Source organism: Colletotrichum fructicola (genome assembly GCF_000319635.2).
Source record: "Colletotrichum fructicola Nara gc5 chromosome Unknown KSG_Nara_v1_contig10, whole genome shotgun sequence".
In the NCBI taxonomy this organism is placed as follows: domain Eukaryota; kingdom Fungi; phylum Ascomycota; class Sordariomycetes; order Glomerellales; family Glomerellaceae; genus Colletotrichum; species Colletotrichum fructicola.
Genome location: NW_027094060.1, coordinates 1,712,627 through 1,734,929, shown reverse-complemented (window position 1 = coordinate 1,734,929; position 22,303 = coordinate 1,712,627). Strand labels below are relative to the sequence as shown.

General features: G+C 52.0%; 8 protein-coding genes across 8 annotated transcripts; 3 read left to right on the top strand and 5 right to left on the bottom strand.

The window, feature by feature from the left end:
- Positions 1-2,578: 2,578 nt before the first annotated feature.
- CGGC5_v015966 (uncharacterized protein) lies at positions 2,579-3,525 on the top strand (the record flags this gene model as incomplete). Its single annotated transcript, XM_066153368.1, has 2 exons — positions 2,579-2,797; positions 2,857-3,525. 2 exons carry the CDS (start codon positions 2,579-2,581, stop codon positions 3,523-3,525), a joined length of 888 nt encoding a protein of 295 aa, XP_066007343.1.
- Positions 3,526-7,507: 3,982 nt separating this feature from the next.
- CGGC5_v015965 (Acyl-coenzyme A oxidase 2) lies at positions 7,508-9,363 on the top strand (the record flags this gene model as incomplete). Its single annotated transcript, XM_066153367.1, has 4 exons — positions 7,508-7,634; positions 7,690-7,749; positions 7,805-8,776; positions 8,825-9,363. The coding sequence occupies 4 exons, from the start codon at positions 7,508-7,510 to the stop codon at positions 9,361-9,363; spliced, it is 1,698 nt and encodes a 565-aa protein (XP_066007344.1).
- Positions 9,364-9,906: 543 nt separating this feature from the next.
- Positions 9,907-11,063, bottom strand: fdh-2 (S-(hydroxymethyl)glutathione dehydrogenase; the record flags this gene model as incomplete). The annotated part of the gene is made up of 2 exons (XM_066153366.1): positions 9,907-10,673; positions 10,751-11,063. 2 exons carry the CDS (start codon positions 11,061-11,063, stop codon positions 9,907-9,909), a joined length of 1,080 nt encoding a protein of 359 aa, XP_066007201.1.
- Positions 11,064-11,961: 898 nt separating this feature from the next.
- On the bottom strand, positions 11,962-12,972 carry CGGC5_v015963 (uncharacterized protein; the record flags this gene model as incomplete). The annotated part of the gene is made up of 2 exons (XM_066153365.1): positions 12,033-12,040; positions 12,078-12,972. The coding sequence occupies 2 exons, from the start codon at positions 12,970-12,972 to the stop codon at positions 12,033-12,035; spliced, it is 903 nt and encodes a 300-aa protein (XP_066007319.1).
- Positions 12,973-13,728: 756 nt separating this feature from the next.
- Positions 13,729-14,922, bottom strand: klc-2-0 (Kinesin light chain; the record flags this gene model as incomplete). Its single annotated transcript, XM_066153364.1, has 1 exon — positions 13,729-14,922. The coding sequence occupies one exon, from the start codon at positions 14,920-14,922 to the stop codon at positions 13,729-13,731; it is 1,194 nt and encodes a 397-aa protein (XP_066007345.1).
- A 173-nt stretch (positions 14,923-15,095) lies between these two features.
- Positions 15,096-16,817, bottom strand: CGGC5_v015961 (uncharacterized protein; the record flags this gene model as incomplete). Its single annotated transcript, XM_066153363.1, has 5 exons — positions 15,096-15,107; positions 15,235-16,177; positions 16,226-16,432; positions 16,483-16,570; positions 16,619-16,817. The coding sequence occupies 5 exons, from the start codon at positions 16,815-16,817 to the stop codon at positions 15,096-15,098; spliced, it is 1,449 nt and encodes a 482-aa protein (XP_066007321.1).
- A 59-nt stretch (positions 16,818-16,876) lies between these two features.
- Positions 16,877-17,609, bottom strand: CGGC5_v015960 (uncharacterized protein; the record flags this gene model as incomplete). The annotated part of the gene is made up of 2 exons (XM_066153362.1): positions 16,877-16,888; positions 16,983-17,609. 2 exons carry the CDS (start codon positions 17,607-17,609, stop codon positions 16,877-16,879), a joined length of 639 nt encoding a protein of 212 aa, XP_066007320.1.
- A 594-nt stretch (positions 17,610-18,203) lies between these two features.
- Positions 18,204-20,669, top strand: CGGC5_v015959 (uncharacterized protein; the record flags this gene model as incomplete). The annotated part of the gene is made up of 8 exons (XM_066153361.1): positions 18,204-18,330; positions 18,397-18,418; positions 19,093-19,100; positions 19,183-19,316; positions 19,364-19,876; positions 19,952-20,110; positions 20,352-20,432; positions 20,664-20,669. The coding sequence occupies 8 exons, from the start codon at positions 18,204-18,206 to the stop codon at positions 20,667-20,669; spliced, it is 1,050 nt and encodes a 349-aa protein (XP_066007202.1).
- Between the last annotated feature and the right edge of the window lie 1,634 nt (positions 20,670-22,303).

The window sequence follows — 22,303 nt, the reverse complement described above, 5'->3', positions numbered from 1 at the left end:
CACGTCTTGCAATCTCTCATGATAAAGTGATCACTTCTGACAAAATGCTTATGCAGGCTCAACTTGCCGGCCTGACCTTGTCTTATCCGTACTTCATACAGAAGAACAGTAGAGAATTGTCCTTGCCGACATCCTGACCAGGGTGCCTGAAACTTGTGGGTGATAAGGTTTCACGCCGTTACCATACTGTCGGGTCAAAGCAGGGGCATAAGCGCCACATGTGGGGTCTCATCCATGTCTTACAGAGAGCAAACCTGCAAGCGAGGGGATCGCCTCCGTAAGGGTCTTCCAAGGCAAATTTGTCAGCATACGATACGGGCCAACTGTCTCCGCTTGTGTCGGGAGAGAGAGGTTGGCGCCAGGAATTATGGTGGGTGTGCCCAGCCGACTGTCTCTTCCGGCCATTGACTTTGGACCAACAACGCAACCCGTGCAGGGCTGCAGGTCGTATAGGCGGCAACGGTCATTAACGATCCGTGGTGTGGGCCTGTGAATAGCCAGACGCCGCCAGTCTTCGCATCGCCTCATGCCTGCGCATCCCATTCGGATGCAACGCCAAAACCGCTTGATGACGCAAGACGTGACCAAGTCAGCACTTAATCATGACCAAAGCGTCCCGAAGGGGCAGGTAGAGTTGGGATGCCCAGGAACCCGCATGTGTCAACCGTCACGTGGGGCTCGCTCACCACTCACATCTGTTGCCATAGCATGGCACATGGAAATCATCACTTGCGCGACGAAAGGTTTTGGCCTTTGACCCGAGGAGTGCCAAGGGTCTCAAGGGCATTTGCTACCTTGCAACATATTCAGGACCAAAGCCAATCCACTCAGATTACAAGACCCACCAAAGCCCCAATAGCGCCGGAAAACACAGCTTGCGTAAGAAAATCTCCACTCGAGGTGGGCGCCGGCTGCTCTCCGCCATGCGGGCAAAAGGTTTATTCCGTCCACCTTGCCATGAAAACCAGTCCTACCTCCCTTTTGGTCTGTTGTTTCGATTTACCGCACGACTCACCATGTTTTGTCCCTTTTGGAGCCGACGAGACGATGGTGGGGGACGACGAAATCCGTGGGGAGCCGGTCAAAAGTAATGGCCGCTCGCTAAAGCCGCACGGAGCAGTGGTATTACGACAGGCTCGGAAACGTCATTCATTGTAAGGGGCTGGCCCCTAGGCTTGTTCAACGTAGAGGTGCCGTCGATTGACTATTCTAAGCTGAAGAAGGAAGAAAGGACTTTACAAGGGTAGGCACCTAACAGCGGTGAAGCAGGCCGGGTTAGGCGGCGTACTGCGGCAGAATAGTGGGTCCAACGGAGCCGGATCTCGGTAACTGCTCCGGCGAAGCCGGAGATATCAATCCGGGCTCTAGCCCGTGACATTCATTGCCTTTTAGAGGATGACCCACAACACGGAGAACCGCGAATCCATGAGAGCAAGCCTTGAGAATGGCTTAGAGATGGTCGTCGTTGCGACCAACCTGAGATACGGACCCTCGAGGACGCTACCCTATCCATACTTTGTGTGTCCTTTTCTTTCTCGTATGTTAGTTCACACCTGATGCGACGGATGCAAATATGGCATGCTCAAACGTAGCGGACGAGCCATGAATACGTGTTTATTCGCAATTTCTGTTTTACGCCACTGAATCTCAGACGCGCCCGCCTGCCTCCATCAGGGTTAACTTGTCCATATTCAAATCCTGATATTTGATAATATTATAAGCGTTAGCCACATTTGTCTACGTTCTATCATTCATAAACTCACGTTCTAGAGAGAGCGCGGGCGATGCCAGGCGACAAAACAGTTCGCAACGTGAATGTATATGTGAAAGGTACGCAGATTTGAGAAGTTGGACAGGGTGCAGAAGAGAGAACGATGGGGTGAGAACAAGGCAGTCGAGGCTAATCGTCGAAAAAAAGGGTGATTGGGACGAAAGCGCCGACAGGCACACCCGGCCATGGCAGGTGCATGGCACAATAGGGGCAAGCTTTGCGGCGTAGACCAACTCCCAGCCAACAGTGCTCGGCAACGTTCGCGGTCCAGCCGACCAAGTCAGACCGTGACCGTTCACTCGGACGACGATGGACTGCGTTCCCGGCCTCGAGATGGCGTGACTGGGGCCTGCCTTCACGGCTCCAATATGGCGTGGCTGGGGCTAGAATCCGTGGTCGAGATCTGGTCGGGTTTGTTTGTCTCTGAAAAATTCCAGGCCCGACTGGATCACATTGCAAATGAGCCACTTCTGGCTGGATCTGCGGTCTTCTTGGACCTGGTTCTGGCTTTGGGTCAGGAAACGGCTCTGTGTGGAGTTGCAGGGGACGGAGGGGCTGCAGGAGTTTCCGAAGAGCCAGAAGAGCATCCGCAAGCCATTTGTCGCTGTAGCGATGCTCAGGAAAGCCCTCTGATTAGGCTCTATCAACATATGGACGCCCATGGACCCGAGGACGCCCTCACTCTGGTTAAAGGCCTTGTGTGAGAGCGCCACAGTGCTGCGCTGCCGCCCCACATAGACGGAGTCAAAGCACGCGTCAACCTAGCAGGACACATTCATAGAGAGGCAGTACAGGACCGACGAGGCCATGGCCGGCGCATCACCAGAAGAAAGACTCGACATCTACGACAAAAGAGCCAAGGACAAGGTCCGAAAGTCCGGCAGCAGCGCCCAAAGGAAAGTGATCCAGCTAGGCGAAATCGGCCGGGTCTTTTCAGCTGTCGTCTACTTCAACCCAACGTATGGACGGCTGGATGGAGCCGTGCACCTCCCCGAAGGCCAAGACATTCCGGACTTGAACGGATTTGTAAGCAGCGATGCGAAGCCGCTTTTGGAATAGGAACCGCTGACGCAAAGGTGCGCTAGTTGGCTGAGCTCCTCAACGGACCCTGCGGCGCGGATTCAAGGCACGACCCACAGCGGGCTCAGACGTGCCGTAGGCTGTCCCAGAGCATACGATTGAGCAGCTTCCCCATGCACAACAAGATTGCCGTGGATACGCGCAGCAGTGCAATCGACGCTGCCGCAGATGCGAAGGCAGAGGTCCCCAGAGCCGACAGCATCAACAGCACTAGCGCTGCCCGTATTGGTGATTCGAACACCAGCGATGACCGAACCCTGCGGGCAGCTAGAGACACCAACGGGAGGATGCAATCGGACTGGCGCATGGCCGACGACTCGGCCGCCCGAAATGCGAGCCGGTATGTTGGGAAGCATGAGGTCCCGGCCTGCGCCTGCGCGGAAGGCGTTAGTGGGGTCGACAGGCCCGCTGGCATCCTCACGGCCGATACACTGCGCGGCTTGGACATCCCGGAAGCTGGGAGCAAGGTGCAGAGCGGGCGGCCCGGCGACGTCTCCGAGTGGGAAACGATCCATGCCCAGAACGTGGGGGCTCCGACAACGCAAGCGGCGGGCGCTGGTCTCTCCAGGACACAAGCGGTCAAGGCGGCCCAATTGCGGCGTTTCCTGCGACAGGTGTCTCTGCACATCCGGCAAGGAGCGGTTACCGCCCCACCGGATCGCTCATCAAGATAGATGGACGGGATTGCGACGGTGAAATTGCTATCGATAAAGGCTCTGCAGAGCGTCCGCCAGGAGCCCTCTAGTGTTGTAGCAAATGGACCGTTGTTACGATGACGGATATCGGCGCTTATAATTAGAATCATATTGCTCTCAAAGTTGCGTTTCCCAGCCTGTTAATGGCGAGTAGGGCATACGAACAATCGTTCAGTAACGCCTGCTTGTGGTGCCTATGCTAGAGAGATCCGAGGAAATTGATGTAAGGCTAGCAGCCTGCTTCTCAGCTAACACGCTTTAACGATTGCATAACATTATCTTTTTTTTGGTACCCAGTCTCGTCAGCACACCTGAAGCAATAGCGTAAGTTGAATCCGACTTCAACCATGCCTGCGTCTTTGAGGCTGTCCGTCTGAGTGAGTTCAGCTTCCTTGCGACAGCGCATACAGCGGACCTTGGTGACCGTTGGCACCAGCATGATGAAATCTGGTAGATAGAGAGCTGCTAGGCATGAGACAGAGTGTTGTAAGAACAGGTCAAATGCTTGAGGTATACGTACATAGTTTACGCTGCGTGGCTGCGGTACTATGAAATGACCAGATTATGTTTTGTTAAGAACTATTATCAACTTCGATGCTATCTAGAAGTGTTCTACAATGTCTAATCCCTTTGGTGTAAGAGCTATATATACTCCTTAATTATCAAGGTTCATTAGTACCCTAGATGTGACAGTGCTGCCGAGAGCCAATATAGTTCCCGTCTGGCAGATTATGGAAATGAGTCCAGTAGCTGCGATAGTTCTATAGTTTGATTCGCACAAGCTTTTAGAGATCTACACACCAAGGGGCACGGAGTTAAACTTCAACAGATTCATCCTCATTTGCTATATTCAAACCCCACGAAAGGGTAGATCACTCACAATTCACCCTGCTGACGTTTCGCCGTTCGGGGTGATGCTGAAGGCCCCTCGCCAGCGTGGAAGTACGACGTACGAAAACAATAACAGCACCAAAGATGCACCTACGGCGATACTAGTCACAACGGAAGTTGCGTGATCTGTGATGGACATTGCAAATTGGGCCTAGGGAGTATTGCACATAATAGCATTGAAGACCACCGATATTCTTTAACTAACAGGTTGTTGAGACTGTCCACCGACAGCCGTCATCTGATAAAACCAAGTAAACCAACTAACTTAAAAAGAGCAGCTCTTCTGAACGCCTGCCCACCTCACCATCACGTCTCTGCACTGGCTCTATCCCTTAAAAGGATAGGTTCCCAGGTGGCACCACGGGGAGGTTGCAGAGTCCGATGTTTCGCCACCCAAACCAGGTATACTTTCGTTGGCAACTACAGGTCCAGCGGATACAAGAAACGTAAGTTGTCTGGCCTCGTTGAGAATGTGCTTCAACGGCTCCAACAGAGACTCACGGGCTAGCCTCGATGGGGAAGGCCCCGACGGATAAAACAAACGCATGACAGGCCCGGTCTAGTTGGTAATGTGCCTCAGCGAATGATCGTGACCTGGCCTCGCAAGACAATAGTCCAACGGATTGAAGAAACACAAGCCAGGTCTAGCCACGTGGGGTAAACCCTATCGGATTAAAAGAAACAGAACGCACAACCAACCTGGCCTCGATGGATGGAAATCCAACGGATAAAAAAGCGAACCAGAATAGCCTCGTTAGGAAAAGACCCAACGGATCAAGAAATAAAACGCGCAACCGGCCTCGATGGATAGAAATCCAACGGATCAAAACGCGAACCAGAATAGCCTCGTCAGGAAAACACCCAACGGATCAAGAAATAAAACGCGCAACCAGCCTGGCCTCGATGGATAGAAATCCAACGGATCAAAACGCGAACCAGAATAGCCTCGTCAGGAAAACACCCAACGGATCAAGAAATAAAACGCGCAACCAGCCTGGCCTCGATGGATAGAAATCCAACGGATCAAAACGCGAACCAGAATAGCCTCGTCAGGAAAACACCCAACGGATCAAGAAATAAAACGCGCAACCAGCCTGGCCTCGATGGATAGAAATCCAACGGATCAAAACGCGAACCAGAATAGCCTCGTCAGGAAAACACCCAACGGCATCACTGTACGGCAACGTCAAGACTGCGTCGACTAGCGCTTAGTGATGGGGCGGGACTGGAAGCCCAGCCCGGCAAGGAAGGAAACCTCCAACTTTGGCGGTACCAAGCAGGCCTACTTATACATTTTTCGTCCTTGCCGTCCTTCCCGTCCTTCTGCCGGCTGGGTGGGCAAGGTCACTCATTGTCCAATGACATCACCATCTTCCACTCTACCCTGCAGAAAACAAACATTTTTGCTACCTGCATGAATGCACCCAGTGCTGTGATGGGGCGAGACGTAATACACTACATCAAACTTGTGGATTTCGACCGATCAAACACCCTCAATTAGCTCTTCATGAGCGGGCCTAGACCGGGTCTGGAAGACTGCGTAGGCGATAAGGCCACAGAATGGCTAGAGGTCTGGGCCTGCTTTGTTGGAAACAATGAATCCAAGAGTGGTTAGTTGAGCATGGAGGAGACGAAACTAGCTCCTAACAGTGTACCTAGAGCGCACATGAAGATCCCTGCTAGTCTTAGGTACAGCCACATCTGGCGCTAATTACCGCTCGGCAAGGGCAGGCCTCCACAATCATGTTTCGCACCAGCAAATTAGGGGATTCTTTGCTCCCCCCATCCCCCGTATTGTTTGCAAGTAGGCTGAAGCCAGTCAGACCAAAGAGAAGCTGCCCACGTAGGCATACAGTATGTAACCGGGCTTAAGATATGATAGAGGAACGTATGTATTTGACCATTGAATTGATTATTACCAGATGAACTGGCCATTGCGTGCAATGGCTTGACTAATCTAGCTATGGGCTGGCCTTCGGGCCTGGGGCCGAGTTCTGTCTTGCAGCTGCTGATATCCCATCAACAAGCTGGAAGCATTACCGAGATAACTCGCTTAGCGGAAAACCTGCCCCACGCCCAACCACGCCGAGTCACCTCGTAAACAGCGTGAGGTAGTTCTTTCCAAGTCTTCTAGCATACAAACTATGTTGAATGCTATTAACGTAAGCAAAACGCTTGCTGCAGCGCATAAGAAACATGCTTACTAGTAAATCGTGAACGAACCGCTTGACATAGCTGAACTATAGAACCAAAGGCGTGCTGCATCAGGAATTCCAGGACTGAACTGATGACAGAGAGGCCTTAGTGGAAGCAGGGCCATCATCTCCGTTATTTCCGTCTGCAGGCAGCATCATTTGCTGTATCTTTCTAGCTATCCCTGAGACCTCTAACTTCAAGGCGGCCTCTTGATCAGGATTCATCGTGCCTCGAAGCGTGTACTCTGTAGTGGCTCTCCAAAGATCCGCCGCTAACTGGCGAAGCTTTTGGCAGTTTTCGATGGATCTCGCAGTATTCATGATTCGGGTCGCGGGCCACGTTAGCGAAGAGAGACGGCGGCTGTGGAAAAAGGACAAAGACGAAAGTGAGAAGACGCTTGCATCACATGCTATGTGCTGTATGTATACAGTTGTAAAACGGTACTGTATGAATTTATGGCCTTTCTGGAGTGCACATATACGGCGACCGTGGAATGATGTGCTAGGAACTAATGACGCTGAACAGGGCCAGATCTGATGCCTCCAGATTTTACGCCTGCGTCTGCATCTCCAGCTACACCTAAGGCGAGAGCTACTAATAGCTCTGCAACGATTACAGCCTCTAAGTGATTTTGCGTGTGAAGAAATGAGTAAGTCTGGCCCTAGTACATAAGACGAAGCTGTAATTTTCTTTTTTTTCTCATGACACCAAACGTTTTGTTATGACCAGCGGACCACAGCACCAACACCCCAAACCATAAACCCATCGTGTTTGCATCAGAAACTGTTTCTTTGACGCTCCTCTTCACACCCTTCTCTGGTGGCAATCCACACCGAATTTCTCCTTCAACGCACGCCTTCTAGTCTATTTTGCTATGGACTTCGACACGTCGCCTTTCCTCGATGGAATCTGGGATGTCAGGCGGGAAAGTCGCTATGAGCCATCCTTACCCGCTATCTCGCTACACTACGAGAGGGCGAGGGCATTATGCTTAAGTCGAGGTTCGGAGTATAGATGCGCCTGTCGAAGAAAGAACGCGTGCTGAACACAATCTAGGCCTCACGCTCAACGACATTGCCGAGCTATCTCCACGATTCTGGAACTTCCACTTCGATCGTATGTCGCTCTTACTAAAACATGGTGTTCACCAGTCTGATGTGTTACCTGTTAGCTATTTCATCCCAGGACATAACGGCCTTCATCATCGCAACGATCCATCTCAACTTATGTGTCGGCACGATTGCAAGGTTCTCGCGCGAGCGACCAGACCTCGAAGCCACTCTCGACGAACTGCTAACCTTCAAGGCTTGTGGGGAGTTCATGTTGACGGAGTTGGGCCATGGCCTCGACGCCCGGAATCTGGAAACGACTGCGACGATGGAGGCCGACGGGCCCTTCACACTCAATACACCGACCACGGGCGCTGCCAAGGCGATGCCTCCTACGTCGCCGTTGGCCGGCATGGCCCGCGTCGCTGTCGTTTTCGCTCGGCTCGTCGTGGGTGGAGATGACCGAGGGGTGAAGCCTTTCGTCGTGCGGCTCAACGACGCTGGGGGCATGTGCGACGGCATTGAGTCGCGTGTGCTTCCCATTCGGCCTGGGACAAAGCCGCTGGACCATTCCATCACGAGCTTCCGAAATGTGCACCTCCCGCCTGAGGCCCTTCTTGGGTCGGCAACGCGAGCCAGCGACGAACGAGAAGACTTCCTCGCTCAGATCTGGAGGGTCTCCGTCGGCACACTTTCCCTCTCCATAATGGGCGTGTCTGCTATCAGGGTTGCTGGCTGCATTGCCGCTATGTACAGCCAGCGTCGTCTGGTCGGAGACGTGAAAAGACTACCCATCATGCAGTTCAGCACACAACAGCGACCGATCCTGAAAGCATTGGTGCACGGTGAAGTGTTGCATGCCTACGCCAAGTGGAGTGTCGGCGAGTTTATGGACCAAAGACACAACGTAGACGTACGCAGAGGCATCGCCACCGCCTTCAAGGTCCTCGTCGTTCGGTCGTCTCGTCTTCTCTCCGAGCTGGCAGAGCGATGCGGATGGCAGGGCTTGTACGCGCATAACCAGATAAGCGAACTGGCATCGACGTTCCAGGGAAACTCTGTGGCTGAGGGCGATACCCTTGTTATCAGCATCCGTAAGTTCGCCTTGGACCACAATCTGATCATGTCCTGACGTTTCCTAGGTCTTGCTTCCGAACTCCTCCTGAAGAGATATCTTCTCCCACAGGCGGCCAACCCGACAGCACTCCTTGCGCTGTATGAGACCGGATTGCTCGGAGAAGTCACGGGCGAGGTGGCCCTCGCTTCTGGCTCATCGGGCAGCTTGAGGGGTGCGTCCTACAACGACAGCGTTCTCCCCCGATGCAGAACGATCGTGGAGGCAACCGGGCAAAGAATGGCTTACGAGGCCGCCAAAGCGCAGGGCAACATTCCGCCCGAGGTGCTTGATCTCTTCGAAAAGTCTTGTATCCAGGAAGACCCCAGCTGGTTTGTCGAAAACGGTCTTGGGACCCGCTGCGCGTTGCAGAATAGCGAAGATGAGGCATACCGCAATACGTTGCCTCTGCTGCCCTCTTTGATGAAGAGAGCCAAGGCGGGAGCGTACATCACAGCCCCGTTAGTCAGGGAGACGGCCATGGAAGATTTCATTCAAGGACTGCCGGTGTTTAGGGCTAGTCAGGACGACGTCGTAGAAGGACGGAATCCAAGGTCAAGGCTTTAAGTTAGGAACGAGATCAACCTGGTTTCCCGCTATATCCTCCGGTCGAATACACTTCATGTGTAACGCAGCAGATCCGCTGGTCAAAAATGTGAGCTAACAAGGCGCAATGATCCTTGAGGCTTCTCTTGGTGTTGTTGATTTGGCAGCGGTCCAGCCGTGAAATCGTCAGCAGCAACCATCTGTAACCTTCAATCCAAATAAGACATACCTTCAACGGGTGCCATTTGATCTTAAGATTGAATCTAGCCGGCCCACCGAGTTCCGTCATATTTCTCACAAGAATGTGTCACAACACTGCCTTTTCTCTCCCAGTTACCACAAGTTGCTGGAGAGCATCCTTCATCTGCCCTAGGACTAGGTTGAGACAAAATCAATACCTCATGGACGTTCGTCACAAACAACTAGCTTTTTACATTGTGCTATCACCCAACAACTTCTTTTCCCAACCTAGGCTCTGAGTCTTGGAGGAAATTCGCATGTATTGTGCAGATCGTTATAGTTCTCCCTACGCACATAGTAAAACCCTGACGTAACTAATTCGCCCTACTCTGGGAAGTAGATGGCTACCTTCGTCTCCTTCTTCCCATTGAAGCGGTCGTAGTACTCTGGCACATCCTCAATACCAATAACCGCGCTGATCACAAAGCTAGGATGAGCTTTGCCGCTATCAATGAGGTCGATCAGGTGGGGAGCGTAATCCTTCGGGTCCACCGCTCCCGTTCGAAAAGTCAAGCCTTTGCTGAAAAAGGTCGAAACATCGAAGGGGATCGTGGGCGACATAACACTGCCGTACGGTGCCCCTGGAGAGCTGTCCTGCGACTTGTACACTCCCAGCTGGCCAATGCCTCCTCCGAAGTGGGCCACCTCGATCATTTGGCGCACGACGACGCTCTCGTCCATCTCAAGGCTGGAGTTTAGCGCCTCCATGCCGACGCAGTCTACGGTACGCATCACCCCGCGTGGCTCACGAGCCAGGATTTGGGCGACGGGATCCCGCTTTGCGAAGTTGATTGGGATGGCTCCTATGGAAGCCGCAAGCTCGAGTCGCTCCTCGACGTGATCAACGACGTAAACGTCAGAAGCCCCACGCAAGATGGCCGAGTAAGCAGAAAGCAGCCCGACAGGACCCGCTCCGAAGACGGCGACAGAATCGCCAGCCTGGAAGCCTGTATAGTCGATGCCGGCCCAGCCCGTAGCGAAGATGTCCGACACGGTGAGGTAGTCGTGCTCGATTGTCGAGTTGGTGGTCTCGTGAGTCAACGGGATGGGGATCAGGTTCGTTTCGGCGAAAGGAACGCGCGCGAATTCAGCTGCGCATCTTTAAATTAGCACGCTGGATTCTGAGCATGTGCGTGCCGAGATGGATGCTCGGCCGGACTACACTCACCTTGAAGCCCGCCAAGGCCCATCTCACTGTTTCCGAAGCCGAAGTATTCTTTGGCCGTTGGCTCCATCTCCAGGTGATCCGCGGATATGGTGTCCGGGATGATCACGTAGTCACCAACGGAGAGGGAAGACACAGCGTCGCCAATCTCCGATATATAACCTACGGCCTCGTGGCCCATTGTCAATGGCACCGCGCCGCCCATGTAGCCGCGATAGATGTGCAAGTCGGATCCGCACACGGCCGAAGTCGTCACCCGCACAACAACATCGGTCTCATTGAGGATGCTTGGCCTGGCTATATCTTGCACAGTCATTTCGAAAGGAGAGCCATGATAAACGACGGCCCGCATGGTCGCGTTCAGCAAGGAAGCATCAAGAGACATGCTTGCTTCGGTCGGGGGCTGTAGGCGCTTGGGCTAGCTTGGATCGGGCGATGACGTGTTTCGTTTGTGCTGCGTGATAGTTTGGATGTTCTGTCTTGCACGGGAATCGATGGCATTCAAAGGCAATAAGTATATAGGCAACCGAGAGTTATCATCTGCATTCCATTCTTCATCGGCGACCGTCCTGTTTGTGGCGTTGCCACTTTGCGGAGCGATCCAGACTGACCAGGAGGCTCGGCGCACCCCGGAATCACCCATCATCGAAGCGGCAAAAGTGAGTCGCAAGCGGCTCGTGGTCACGCCAAGAATGCTCCTCTTGATCTTCGTCGTGTGGTGGAGACAGAGACTAATGTGGCTCAGGGCAAGTTCTAGATTCACTAGGTGGACACAACGTTACGGCGAAACCTGGGAACTACATCATGCTTTGCAGGGATGAAAACGCCCCACATTGAAAGAGTCAAATTTGACCTCGACGTGCATAGACATGGTCAGTCGTCGTGGATATTGTGAACAGCAATAGGATGATCAGCTTCAGGCCCGGCGCCAGAATAAACCAACCTCAAGGCGCGCACCTCCAACATGCCTCCGTCACAGCGCGTATAGCGCGCAATCTACCGCGCGAATGCAGCAGGCATCCGCTGACTTTGCTGGCAGACAATGAGATCCCTAGCCGGCAGCACTGATAATCATCGTTCAGGATTGCGCAAGTAAGAGACCGCCATGTACTCTGGCACGACCTCTCGCCGCCCGTATATCGATCTATCAACATGAAAACACAACGTCGGCACGAGCTAGATGACATAGCCCACGCATCGACGGCCGCTTCATTCTATCTTTCTGGGCTTAGTGGGGCATATTCTGCGCCAGGAGCGAGCCTTCGGTTCTGGCAAACGCATGCGTTCATGTCCCTAACGGTCACCTGAGAGTCTCCTGCGCCGTACAAACCCGCCTCGGACTCTCGTTTAGCCCTGTTCTTGTCAATGGCCGGAGCCACGGATCCCAGCATCATCTTTTGACCGAGCAGCGGGCCCGGGCCGCGAAGCAAGATCTGATCCGCGTCCAGGTGGAGATGGCTGATGACGTCCATGCCGGCTTGCCCGAGGTCGTCTAGCTCTTTCCACTGCTGTCCGCCTTTGCCATGGGCGGACCCGAGAGATATAAGCTGCATGGTAAACAGGTCCTGGCGGAGGGACTTTTCGGATTCCTTTACGCGCCTTGCCAGCGGCACAAACAATGCTCTCCAGTGCTTCTTGATGTTGATGAGCGTAACGTTGGGGATGCCGTCCGGCACAAAACTGATGGAGATGGTCGGCGTCGCACCGTTGTCGCTGGTCAGGCTTGTCTCGGCAACTTGGGCTTGTAGAATAAACTGGGCCTGCAACTTTGACACGCCGGCCGCATTCAAATTCGGGGGCTCGCTTGTGATTCTTTCATGCGTTTCCACGAACTCGTCCAAGTTCCAGACTTTGGCGAACGCAGCGAGAGCGGCAACAATCTCTGGCTCGACTTGGTTGTGGACGTCTGCGTCGCCCAAATCCCGGTGCCATCGCACACTGTCGATGACGGAGCTTATCCGGTGCTCGGCGGTTCTCGGTTCTTCGATGTATTGATGAACGCCTGCCGCCGGCCTACTGTCCCATAGATGGATGATTTCGGCTTTGGATCTGGCTGCTAGCATGTTGAGATAGAGCTTTTTCTCTTCTTCTGCGTCCGCATCGTCGGAGGCGGCAGACAAATAATCCAGACATTTGACCAGTACTCGAAGCCCATGGATGGTCGCCAGCTGTTGCATATGACTCAGTAGCCTGGCCTGAGCGTGTCTTTGCACTCTATCGAGCATGTTGTTACAGTAAAGGGCGTAATGGGTTTCGCGGAATTTCCTACTTAACATAATTAGTAGTGGTGGTGTGGAGCCGTAGCTTGTGTGGCTTGGCAGCTTACTGTCAGGCCCATATTGCATATCTGACTCAGACATTCACTAGATGCATCAGTAATTGTTTCCTAGCTACAATACTGCTTTACTGTATTTGTTTCATGTACTGTATCAGAACTGGATAACTGATGCCACTTGGCACTTATCCTTCTATCCTTCTTTGAAGATAGCTAAATCAATCAAGACAGTTATGCCTTTACTCGCTGGTAGCCACGCTGTCGATCTGACACTTACCCTCGTAGCTGGCAAGTACTCACTGCGCAGGCGTTAACAGATCCATAAATAGACACAGCCAGGAATAGGCAGGAAATGGAAAGAAATCAAGAACGCAGCAGCCAGCAATGGCTTACCAGTAAGCCAGCCGTCAGTTAGGGACCTGTCTAGCAACTGTTGGACCCGCCTTTTCCCCTTTGGACCCTTTTCCGTCCTTCTCCTCTTTTCGCATCAACCAAAAATGGCATTCAGGGTTCTACGGGTCTAACAATTCATGCCGCTACAAACGCTTCATTACTTAGTCTTTAGAGCCCAGTCTATAACGTTGAAATAAGCCTAATCTAATGGTTAAAATTCTATATAAATAGATATTAGTTAAAGATGGGGAGGTTATAAGCACTTAGAAGACGATTTGGGTAACAACTAGTTCTAGGAATGGATCTGAGGGCATTATGGAACCTCGCGGCCAGTTTCCCTGAAGTCTAGTTCCCAGTCTGATAGGGCTGATGCGGAAGACATAGTGTCTGGATGGTTCACACCAAGGACATTCCCCCTGAGGCGAACACAGTTCTTTAAAAGCTGAATTGCATCTTCCCATCGTTCCTGGTCTTTCCAAGTAAAGGCAAGATTGTGCATGCTCATCAGCGTGTCGGGATGCTCCTCTCCAAGCACCCTCTTCCTCGTCTCCATCACCCGCACAAACAGCTCCTCAGCCTCCTTCCATCGGCCTTGGTTCCTATACGTCGACGCCAGGTTGGCCATGCTCGTCAGCGTGTCAGGATGCTCCTCTCCAAGCACCCTCTTAAACGCCTCCATCACCCGCACCTCTAGCTCCTCGGCCTCCTTCCATTGGCCTTGGTTCCTATACGTCGACGCCAGGTTGTGCATGCTCGTCAGCGTCCAGGGATGCTCCTCTCCAAGCACCCTCTTAAACGCCTCCATCACCCGCAACTCTAGCTCCTCGGCCTCCTTCCATCGGCCTTGGTTCCTATACGTCGACGCCAGGTTGCCCATGCTCGTCAGCGTGCCGGGATGCTCTTCTCCAAGCACCCTCTTTCTCGTCTCTATTACCTGTACCCCTAGCTTCTCGGCCTCCTTCCATCGGCCTTGGTTCCAAAACGTCAACGCCAGGTTGTGCATGCTCATCAGCGTGTCGGGATGCTCCTCTCTAAGCACCCTCTTCCTCGTCTCTATCACCCGCACAAACAGCTCCTCAGCCTCCTTCCATCGGCCTTGGTTCCTGTACGTCGACGCCAGGTTGTGCATGCTCGTTAGCGTCCAGGGATGCTCCTCTCCAAGCACCCTCTTGAACGCCTCCATCACCCGCACCTCTAGCACCTCGGCCTCCTTCCATCGGCCTTGGTTCCTATACGTCGACGCCAGGTTGGCTATGCTTAGCAGCGTGTCGGGATGCTCCTCTCCAAGCACCCTCTTTCTCGTCTCTATTACCTGTACCCCCAGCTCCTCGGCCTCCTTCCATCGGCCTTGGTTCCAAAACGTCAACGCCAGGTTGTGCATGCTCATCAGCGTGTTGGGATGCTCCTCTCCAAGCACCCTCTTTCTCGTCTCCATTACCTGTACCCCCAGCTCCTCGGCCTCCTTCCATCGGCCTTGGTTCCAAAACGTTAACGCCAGGTTGGCCATGCTCAGCAGCGTGTGGGGATCCTCTTGACCTAGAATTTCTGTCTGAATGCTCACAGCCTCTTGCACCAACACCTCCGCCCTAGAATAGTTACCAAGCGTCACCAAGTACCACGACACATTTGTCAGTAACTTGCTCCATTCCAGCCGGTCGCTTTCTTCCCGAGGCCTTTTGTTTAAGATCGGCTCTATATGGGGCATCAGCGTTTGACACTTCTGCCACGTTTCAAATACGCCCGATGGGAAGTGTTCCGTGGCTAATTGAAGAAAGAGCGTCTTCCATTGGTCAGCAGAAACAAATTTTGAGATCCAAACTTTAGTACAAAATTGCACTAGCGAGTGCATCTCTAAGAGACCCGGCGTTGCTGTCATGGTAACGAGTGAGTAGTCCCGGAGCACGTCCAGGTCATCCTCGAAGTCGACATTGCTGGTTTCCCCGTGCTTATCGTTGGCCTCTTCAGAATCTATGTTGCCACTGTTATAGTCGTGCAACATATACTCTGGGATATTTTGTGCTTGGAAAAAGCTCATCAGTGAAAGAAGGTTCGCCGCCCGCGGCTGCTCGTGTTTGATCTGCTCAAACGTCACCCGCCATGTCACAACAACGGAGTGAGATACGCCTTCGTAGCGCTGGATATCCCCTTGATTGCTGTGAAGGAGTGTCTCCTTTCGCTTTTCACTGTTGTGGAACTCCTCCAAATATGACTCGACGGTTACCCGGGGACTTCGTTTGTAGATGTATGCCGCTGCTTGGTTGATGGCGAGCGGAACATAGTCGAGGGTGTCGATCAGGCGCAACACAGCAGCCTCGTTATCATCTCGGCCAATTTTCTTTTGGAAGAGTTGTAGTGCCTGTGCTTCCTCCATTGTTGGGACTCTGAAAATCATCTTGACATTACCAGTCAACTCGTCCGCGGCGGCCCAGCTGCGCGACGTGATCAGGATCTTGCCGTTTTCTCTCTTAGGTAGATATGATAGATACGTTTCATTAGTATCCTTAGAGAGTAGCATCTTGACATCATCTGCATTGTCGATAATCATGAGCCACGGGCTTACATCCTCTCTTTCTAGCCAGTCCCGGACTAGCGCCAGGACATTAACGTCGGGGTCGCGGCGACGGGGAAGTGCCAGAACATCTGCTATAGAGCGGTAGGACTCTTCGAATGTCGCCTTCGTGCTTCCGTGGACCCAGAAGACGCTGGTTTTGGGTAAGGTAGCGTGGAGGTGGTGAGCAAACCGGATAGCCATCTGGGATTTGCTATCGCTCTATTAGTAGAGACCTTTCAGTGTAGCCATTGCGAGTTACCCGAATCCGCCCATACCCACAAGAGCGAAGCGACTCCCAGGTCCCGCATACTGCTCTTGAATCCATGTCCAGATGTCGGACCGGTTCACAAAATCAGGGTCGGAAGGAAACGGTACGACGAAGTGAGGATTGCGGGCAATCGATAGGTCCTCAACTTTTCTGAGCTTGATATCTTGTACATCCCGTTGGATGTGAGTGAGACGGTGCCTAGAGAGTTAGCAGGCGCCGCTCTAGGCAGGTGTGCGGGTTGCTCGTACGTGTGATCTATTTGGTGGGACTGTATAATCATGACTCCCGCTCGTGTTTCCTCCGTTGTACGATTCACACGCTTCAGATCTCGTTGAACTGTTCAATATCAGAAAGTACTAATTGAACTGAATGTGAAATACTAACTAGAACCAAGCACTTCGCCAATTGGCTTCTCAGCTTCGACACTGGTTGGCGCAATCTGAAGTAAAAGATCCTTGGCGTATGCTGCAGCTACCATGGCTGCAAAGCCTTGCCATTCCTTGTTCTTATGCGAGTCAGAGTAATCGCATATACCGCGGATGACCAGGCACGGGAAGTGGTTCATCAGGCCGGCCGCTTCCATCTCAAAGCACAAGACACCCCTTTCCGCTGAAAGTTTGTCTCGTATCTCGGCATTTTTCATCACTTGGTTTGCTGAAGCAATTAGTCCATGATGAATTGCAGGGCTGTCTTCATCTTCGCCCCGTTCGTCTCGAGAAACTATATTGGCGGTGTTTGCGTGGCATACCTGAGAGCAAGCCGCAGAAGAATCGAGTGGGTGGGTGAAGTCTGGTTTGTAGAGCCGATCGGTACTTGCGGGTGGGCGTGAGTGTGTTTTCTGGAGTCGTTTCCATGGATCTAAGGCCTTTTCAACCTTGGAGTCGAGTTCAGGGCCCTGCATCATATACTCGGTCTCGAGTGCGGCAACGGCGTTAAGCAAGGCTGGTGGCGGTTGGTTTAAGCTCCCGGTCTCAACGAAGGCCTGATTCTGCATCATCTTGCCGTAGTCATACTGAATGACGCCGCCTTTTCCACCATCACGACTTCCGACAACCACATCGCCGAGGCGTACGTCGTGTTGTTTGCTTGGGGCGCCGCCTCCAACACCAACCATCAATCCAATACGGATATTAGGGAAGCTGTGGACCATGTCTCTCGCCACGGTAGCGGCAGCAGCAATACCATACTCTCTCTTAGGCATAACAGCAATAACAACGTTGTGCTCTCCAATCGTTCCGAGAGTATAACTGTTGTTGTCATTCCGTGCGACCGCTTCAGGGGTGGCATGTTTTTCATCGAGAAAGGTGCGGGCGGCGGCCAACTCGGTGGGAATAGCGCATATCCAGCCGACAGTGTAGGATTGGAGATCAGGCATGTTCAGTATCTGTACGAATAAGGAATCAAAGACACGCGGATGCTCGTAAAAAGAGAGTCAATTGAGATGGAAAGAGAAAGGCGATGGAGCATGGCGGATGTTCTCGTCTATTTGTTGGACCTAAGATCAGGCTGGCAGCAGTCAGCTAGATAGGAGCGGGGTGCTCGGGGGCTGCTCTATTGATTGATTGGCAAAGAGCATGCCTCTTGGATGAAGCGCGAGAACCAATTGAGAAATGCCATGATATGTATGCCTGCAGCAGTGCAGCGACGGCTTGTTGGTGCAGGGCATGGCGATATTGTGATTGGCGCGTTGGGCGATGTTGGCGGTGCGAAGTGGAAGAGGATGCAGAACGCCTGCCACTCACAATTGAGCAGATGCGGGGTCGGTGTTAAGATGGATTGGCTCGTCATCATGCTCCCAAGACTGAGATCAGGCTGTCAGCCTGGCAGCGGATCGTCTTTCTCGAGGCGCGTGTTCTGAACGGTCCGTACGGAGCATGAGGCTTTTAAGTCAATCAGCTTGTTGTGAAATCCTTGCGTTAGCAGAGCCTTGATTAGGGACTGCTGTGCGACATCCAGTTGCGGTGCCATCATGACAGCTGACACCAAAGTGTCGTCGACAATTGAGGAGAGAGAAGGGAGAGCAATGGGACATCAACCTGGCAGAAGAGAGGGGCGTCCAGCGATTTTTGGTCAGGCAGGGACCCTGCAGTCAACAAGTAAGCCGTTTCTGGCTGTCTCATTATTTGCTGTGTCCATTTCTGGCGCTGTTAACGCCTGCGCAGTGAGTACTTGCCAGCTACGAGGGTAAGCTGCTAAGCCACACAAGCTACGGCTCCACACCACCACTACTAAACATGTTATCTACAACATTTGGCGAAGCCCATTACGCCTTTTACTGTAGTCGCGATCGAAATAAGCTTCTGTTTTTAAGTTTCTGACACTATAATCATATTCTACTTAAATCTCAGCTACTTAGGCTGCAGTAGGTGGCTTAGCAACTAAGTGCTCAAGCAGGTAATCAGAAGAAATCGAAGCCTTGAAATTTGTCTAGGTGACTAAGTTGATGATGCATATCAACAGCTGAAAGCTGCTTTTTTGAAACACGCGTATGATTACTATGTTATTCCCGCTACAGTTGATCCATGTAGGCGCGTAGCTATCTAGTGCAGAACAGGGGGTAATGATACCAGAGGGATCATTACTGAAGCTTTTGCTTTCTTTCTGCCACAGTTGATTACCCTGACCCGCTCATAACTACCACGTTGGTGCTTGAGCAGGAGGCGGCTTTTCTAGCGTTCTGATTTTCCAGTGACTCAGGTTATGTATGCGAAAGGTCTGTAAGGGCTTCCTGAAATGTTTCGCATAGGCCGCATGATGGAGCCTTTCTGTTTTGCCAGCTACCTAAAAGATCACAAAAGTGCTGTTCGCAATAGGTCCCAAAGAAGAGGAGTTGGAAATTAATGCCGCCTGCGAGATAGCAGACCAGGTACTTATAGTTCAGTATCGACGCGAGCGTTCCTTTTTAAGCCTGCTGTTAGGACCTAACCACTAAACAACGGCATCTACAGATTCTCAGCAAAAGACTATGATTTCCAAGATCGCTATAGCAGTACACGTCGTCTTGACGCTGGTTATACTTATTTTGACCGTCAGAGTGCTCCGCGACGAGCAAAATGAGAAACAGGGCATAATAGAAATTCTAGTGCGTGGCTTATCGCGCTGAATCAAGCGGGACTAACGGCAGTAAAGCTACATGAAGAAGCGCGGCGCTTCGTTCAGGTTCCTGACGTAGTTGGGTCTATTGCCACAGCGGTGAAGAGTGCGGCGTCCAGCGTCGTCACTGCCGCGGTAGCATCAGGCGAGTCTCTGGTGGCCGCGAGCCTGCCGTCTAGCGTATCAGTGGGCACCAAATACGTGTGTCTGGCGTCCGAATGCGCCGCAATCCCGGGCTCTGCCTTACGTCTGATCCAAGATCTGGCCTCATTCCTTCCTTCGCCTCAGGAGACCAAAACGTTGCAGGACCTAGTAGACAGATGCCCAAACCTTGAGACCGTCTTGTCCGCAGGTCTAGGATTAGTTTTCGCCTCGACCATACTGTGTCTTGTCGGCATCAAGTTCAGACTGCTCCGCTTCGTGTCCCTGGGACTGAGCATTGCCGCTGCGGCTGTCTTTGTGGTGGTGACGGTGTTTGCAGTGTCGCTATACAACACGTCTAAGGGTGTGGCAGGCCTACTTGGGGCCAAGGCCATCAAAGGAGACATTGTTGGGGCTTCTATTACAGATATCGTGGGGAGTTTAGTAATTGTCGTGCTGATTCTCGTGCAAATCATACTGTAGGCAAAGGGTTGTCAGGCCATAGTAGTCATTGATTTCGAGCGGCAAAGTCTGCTTTTCTTCAACCCTAACCCTGGAGAAGAGCGTGAGACCATTTGTTTGGACAAGAGACCCACGGAAGCTATTGCTCGCATTCATACGATAAACCTGAGAGTGTCATCGGTAAGCACGACCTACCGTTACTTGACCCAGGGGATGACCACGTGAGAAGCCCGATGCACTTGGTGCGATGAATTACGTTTAAGCACAACTATTGCAACGGATTTTGACCAAAGTAAACCATCCAACATGTCTTAAGTCCTTTACAGAGACATCGCCCGCTGTGTCTAACACTGCCTACATACAATCCCATAGAGCCCGCAGTGAATAACGATTCCGCCGTCTACCTGGGCGCCATGGAAAGGCTCGTAGTTGGGGCAACGAAGAGAGGATTGCTGTTGGCAACCCTCCTGCCAGATATGCGGACGCAGAAACCCAGGAGAAGGTGATGTGCTCCAGTATAGCTACAAAGTAGATGAGATTTGCTGATGTGTTGGCTGGCGTCTGGCAATGTCGCAAGCTGCTAAGCTGTTCTGGGGTTCTCTCTGAAGAAGGATGCGTGTTTTTGCGTGAGCGTGCCTGTGTGCATTTTCTAGCGCCTGTCGGAGGAGGCTCTTCACCGAATCTTTCGGTCTGTCGCCGATAGAATCATCGTTCGCTAATGGCATTCTTCCAGGGGTGAACAAGTGGGCTAACAGTGGCCGTGGCCTTTGTTTGACAATGCGTGATAGGCTCTCTTCTGGTCCGCAACTGTAATAAAATGAATGGTTTCGGATTGAGATCGTTTCTAGGCGCCGGTTTGGCGTTGTTAAGCAAGTTGTAGCCAGGGCAAAGCCGTGCCAGTATCAGTCCTCAGCCCAATGTGTCTGAGTCATTTGTATTTCAGCCGCTTTAGATATCACAAGTGGTGTCGGAAACATGAGGTATATGCCTATGGCTATCCACACATGTGGCTCAGAAAGCAACAATCAGCTCCTGGCACAACCGAAACCAGAGTCTCCTTTATATTCTCAAGCTTTTTGCTCTTTGAGGGAAGACAGCCGCTTTTCGCTATTCTTGACGACACGCTAAGCAAACATCAGCAGGTGCTGCGTGCTCGAACCAAGCGCTTCCTTTTCGTGGAAGCCAACAACAGAGCTTGAGTGATCCTTATTACTGAGAGAAACTCATGTCTCAAACTTACCGCTTACGTATTTACAGTAGCAATTGAAATCGGTTTCCGGTTTTCAATCTTGCAAGTTTGTAAAATAACAGCTATTAATGGCTTATGTTGCTGACGAAGCAGAAAACATCTTGGCAACGGTACCAGTTGCGTGGACCTGCGATACTTGGCTGCAAGATCCAGAAACAGCTGCAGTCACTGTCCTGCGGATTATTCTGGATAATGCATAGTTTGTGTTCTTTTGTGAAAGGACACAGTAACCCCAAAAACAGACCCACGGTGACGACCTGCTTATTCTGCTTCATTCCGTGGCTCGCAGCAACAAACATGTCGATTATTCACCCTTAGCTGTTTTTAGCTTCTGATTACTGTTGACGAGCCGGCAGCCGAATCGGTACTTGAGCAGTATTCGACCCTCCCGAGCTTCAAAGCTTCAAAAGCGTCTTCTCAGACGGTGAATTCTGGTGCTGATGCGAACTTGAGCCGCTTGATTCTCTCGATTAGCCCTGGCAAAATCAGCATATATTAGACAACCCCTTCAACAAGGATCGAACATCGCAAGGCGAAATCACTTTGCTATATAGGAGTATACATATCGAATGCCCTTCAACAAGCTTTGAATAATCAGCCTCACGCGCCTCACCTGAGTTTCGCTTGTTGCTAAGTGTATATGCACATATTCATCAAAGCATAGTGATGAGGAGGTCGATGGAAGTAAACGTGAGGGAGAATGACGGTCGAGTGAGGTTGCACTTAGTCATTATTATTGCTGATGTCATACCTCTGTGTCGTTTGCCAAGGGTATCTCCGATGTTCTGCCGACGGCCTTTTTGATAGGTGTCGTCCGAACGTCTCAGACCTAACAAAACCCTATCGGACGATTGGCACAGACAATGGCACCCAATCTCACTGCATCGCAGCACGAGCTCATTCGCGACATGATCATCAGTAGAAGTTTTACTGACGTTTCTATTGCCAGGACTGCAGGATGCACTCCGCGCACTATCTATAACATCCGAGCCAATCTAGAGGGCAGATTCTTCGTAACCAGCCGATCAAGCTTGTGCCGAAGGGTTCGTGTCCAAAAGGCATTCGGGGCGAGGACGAGATCCGGTTCGCTATCTCTGGCAACTAATTTCTTGTTCGCTGTCAAC